General features: G+C 46.8%; 2 protein-coding genes across 3 annotated transcripts in view; one reads left to right on the top strand and one right to left on the bottom strand.

Annotated features, from left to right (window-relative positions):
• The window catches only part of ankfn1a (ankyrin repeat and fibronectin type III domain containing 1a), a 69,839-nt gene extending 65,626 nt beyond the window's left edge, over positions 1-4,213 (bottom strand). For both annotated transcript variants that reach the window (XM_030400960.1, XM_030400959.1), the window contains exons 1-4: positions 3,210-4,213; positions 2,948-3,075; positions 2,620-2,853; positions 805-1,019 (exon numbers count right to left, since the gene is read on the bottom strand). In XM_030400960.1, coding sequence (XP_030256820.1) covers positions 805-1,019; positions 2,620-2,853; positions 2,948-3,075; positions 3,210-3,227 — 595 coding nt within the window. In that variant the 5' untranslated portion in view covers positions 3,228-4,213. The remainder of the gene's footprint in view (positions 1-804; positions 1,020-2,619; positions 2,854-2,947; positions 3,076-3,209) is intronic.
• LOC115571558 (TATA-box-binding protein-like) overlaps positions 3,620-4,233 on the top strand; it is a 4,592-nt gene continuing 3,978 nt past the window's right edge. Inside the window, exon 1 of the mRNA XM_030401004.1 lies at positions 3,620-3,625. Coding sequence (XP_030256864.1) covers positions 3,620-3,625 — 6 coding nt within the window. The remainder of the gene's footprint in view (positions 3,626-4,233) is intronic.

Genomic DNA, 4,233 nt, shown 5'->3' on the forward strand with positions numbered 1-4,233 from the left:
TATGACAACAAAATCACAAGCTGCAGAGTTTTGATATTTTCATCATCTTCAGAAACGAGATCTTCAGAAACGAGATGACAAAATGTCCCTGAATCAAATCATTAATCTTTACGAGGATGGAACTGAATCTTCTAACACAATATATAAAGTGACAGCAGTCTGGAACTACTGCAGAGCTGCTGAGAGGAAGCAGATTCCCCGAGAGGGTTTAAAACGCCTCGAGGCCGAAGAGAACAAACACTGACGAGAGAAGTGAGAGGAGGTCAAACAAAGAGGATAAAGTGGAGTGTGATGGAGGTTCAGTGAGCCTCCTGCATCACCTCACAGACAGACACACACAAAGACCACAGTAAAGCTCATTTAATCATAAAAACACAGTAAGATCATTATTTCTTTCTGTTTGAGAAGCTGCCGACTATTTCAAACTCAACAACAAAGACGGAGTGAAGACGAGGAGCCGGGCTGTAATCTGTCCAACAGGAAGCTCGTTATCATTCTCCAGAAGGGTGGAGCTAAAGGACGGCCGCTCTAACACAGGAAGTGAAGCCCCTGGACAGTATAAACAAGACCACCCGTCGACACGCTGCGATGAACCATCCTGACACAACGGCACGTACACAACACACACACACACACACACACATACACACACATACACACACACACACACACACACGTACAGTTTGACTACATCGTCACAGGTGTTTCTAAAATTTTGTCCACCCTAGTACAACATTCAGGCGGATGTTGGGTGTATCAGAGTGCTTGTGATTGGCTGTCAGGTGTCAGGTAACATGGTCTCACCTGCAGAGTTCCAGTGGAGGCCTCCAGGACTGGCAGCGAGCCGCCGCCTCTTCCTGATGCTGACGCCGCTGGAGGGGGCGGAGTCTCCGGCTGATTCCCCCGCACTTAGCACAGCAGCAGCAGTTGGGGTGGAGGAGAGGATGGGGAGGAGGGATGTGGTTAGAAACGGCATCTCCTTCTCCAGTGCGGGGCTGAGGAAGGTGGACTCTGATGACCTGCAGGGATTAAAAAACAGAAGAGCCGGTGACATCACAGCCGCCATGTTCACCTGCTGACCTCCTGCAGCCTACTGTCATGTCTTCAAACTCAAACATCCACACCCACAAACTCCACCTGCTGATGCAGCTTCTCCTTTAGCTTCACGTTGTGAGAATTCTGATTAATTCAACAGTGAACCCGACTCTGCTACAGGAAGGACGTCCAAAATGGCCGCCACTGCCCATACAGTGTGTTTGTTACCTGGCCTCTGAGACCGCGTAGCTGCGGCTCCGCCATGATCCTCTCGCTCGACGGCTTCCCTTGTTTTTCCTCCGCAAGACAAAGTCCAGCAGCTGAGCCCAACTCAACATCTAAGATCAACGCGCTTCACGTCAGTGTTACAAAGCATCGCACGCAAGACCCCGACGACCCCTCGACGCCTCCGACACGAGGCGCCGCACGAGCGCTTTTAGATGAGTGTTCTCTGTGAAAGTGGCACCTGAGTTTAAAAAGCTGGTCAAAAGGTTTTCAGAGTCACACGTCTGTGAAGACGAGGTCCACTGAAGGAAACGGTCCTCAAGTGTTCACGGGGTGTTAGCTTACCTGTGTGTGTGTGTGTGTGTGCTTCAGATCTCACAGTTTATCCTAATCAGTCTGGAGGTCTTTGTGTCAGATGAAACTTCACCTGACTCGGGGGGAGGGGGGGGGGGGGGTAATGCTGCATTTACTTGCAATAGGAAAACCAAAAACTGGGTCATTTGTCAGTGTTATTGGTGCGACATGTTGAGACAGACTGACATCGCAGCAAAGCAGCCAATTCAAATAATAATGTCTCAGTTCACAAACATACAAATATCATAAACACAGTGTCTCACACAGTCTGACGGTCCGTCCACACTCTGATGACGGACGGTCGAGGATCAGCTGTACATATCTAGAGTTGTTATTAACAGAACCTGTCTGTCTGACAGAAAGGACAGAAATCCAGTCAAAGCCGACAAACTGACCCGACACTCCAAACTAATCTGGTTCTACAGGTTCTGTGTGCTTCAACCTGAAGCTGTACGACTCAGTCATGATGACAACAGTTCCTTTTGTTAGCCTGTGTTTCCTCCTCATCTATAAACACCAGTGTTTCCTCTCGGGCTCCCTATGGACTCTCAGCTTATCTTCTCCAACATTACTGCCATCACCATGGTGCCAGACTAATACTGCATGAGCTATAACCACTGAGGAGGAGGAGGAGGAAGAGGGGGAGGAGGAGGAGGAGGTGGAGGAAGAGGGGGAGGAGGAGGAGGAGGAGGAGGTAAAATTCACATATTTAGGGAGTTAGGGAGTGGATCATCACAACAGACACTTCTGTCCCACAGGCTGTTATCAATAGTCTCAGAGGTCAATATGATCGTCAATCCCAGCCTCAAAACACTCTCTTCATTCTTTACTTCACATCTCATGAACAACTGTGTGCAACACAAAGATTATCCACATGTACGATTCATCTGTGCAGAGATTTAGAAAAGATTAACAGCTGCTCCAACTACAAACACTAAATAAAACTAGTCAAACTTTCTGGTGCTGTCTTCAACACCTTCAGGTGACCTTTGACCTTGGCGTTACCTGAGTGGTGAGCCGGTCTCTCCTGGCTCGCTGCAGGTGGAGCGACGGGAGTTGGAGGCCGGTGACGAGGAGGAGGAGATTGGCGGGGAGGAGTGGTTGGACCCATGTGAGGAAGAGGAGGAGGCAGAGGAGGTGCGGGTGGAGTCCAGAGACCTGGGCAGCAGCAGCGAGGACGGCATACACAGCCATGTCTCCAGGTCGGAGAACTTGGAGTAGCTCAGCATCTCCAGAACACTGAGGGAGGAGATCACAGTCGTCTCTCATCAAGTCCTCCAGCACCAGAACACGACCCGACGGACGCACACAACATGGACAGAAACACAGTTACCTCTCCTCTCCCACTCCTGGGATGTCATCCCTCTCGTCTGCAGTCTGGAAGATGCAGGACGTCCTGGAGTCTCGCGATGACAGCAAAACAAAGGAGTTATCAGAATCCACAGACATCTTCAGCCATATCTGTGTGAGACCAGGACCAGGTGAGAACAGGTGAGCTGTCAGTCTAAACACATAAATACAGCAGCCAAACTGAAACCAGTGACGGCAGATGTGTTGCAGACGGTCAGTGTGATGAGGACAGATGAGTGTTAAACCTCCTTCAGTATCTTCATGCTTGCAGCTGTTTGCTGTCACTTTCACTCCTGGTTGATCCTTTAAATCAACAGGAGCTAACCTGCTAATTGGTAGCACAGGCTGGTTTGTTAGTTAGTCACTAGCTGATGCCATAAGTTTGGCCCTAGTTGGTCTCTTTAGCTTATGTAGTTAGTATTCAGCTTGGTACATGAACTTGTTTGTTAGTTGTTTCACCAGTAAGTAACACATTTGCTTGTATGTTAGTGGCTAGCTGATAATATTAGCTTGGTAACTACAGTTTGTAACTTATTGATCATTACTTAGTAACTTTGGTTTGTTTGTTCACTAGTTAGTTGGAAGCTGGCTGAGAAAATTAGTTTGGTAGTTCAGACTTGTTAGCCAGTTAGACTGGTGTTCATTAGTTCCTGTCATGGCAGTAATGTAGCTTGTTAGTTGTTGGTTACACTAGCTTATAACTTAGCTAAATTGTAATTGTACCATTTTAATTATTAAGTTAGCCTTCTAGTAACATTGGCTTGGTAATCACATATTTGATTGGCTAGTTTGTTTAATTAGCTTGTTGTTGTTGTTGTTGTTGTTGTTGTTTAAATATCTTGTTAGCCGTTGGTAGCTAGCTCCTACTCGGTGTTAGTTGGTTAGCTGGCTGATTGCATTAGCTTGTTACTAGCGTATCACATTACCCTCTTAATTATTAGCTTTCTGGTAACACTTGCTTCCTGATGAGTGGATAAGCTAGCTTGTAAATTATCTTGTTATCTTTGTTTTGTTATATCATTATTATTATTGTTGTTAAAATTATCATATCTTGTTCATACTTGGCAGCTAGCTCCTCACATGACTGTATTAGTTGGTTAGCTAGCTGATTACATTAGCTTGTAAGCTGCTAATTTAAGGTTGTAAAACGTTGGTAACCAGCCTGTCGTCGCTGTTGCCATGGTGAAACGGTTATTATCGCATCTCATTAACATTCAGATTGGCGGTTAAACTGATGACGGTCCATAACTGTGTGACGTCCCCAGCCGC

This window comes from Sparus aurata, chromosome 20 (assembly GCF_900880675.1).
Source record: "Sparus aurata chromosome 20, fSpaAur1.1, whole genome shotgun sequence".
Lineage (NCBI taxonomy): Eukaryota > Metazoa > Chordata > Actinopteri > Spariformes > Sparidae > Sparus > Sparus aurata.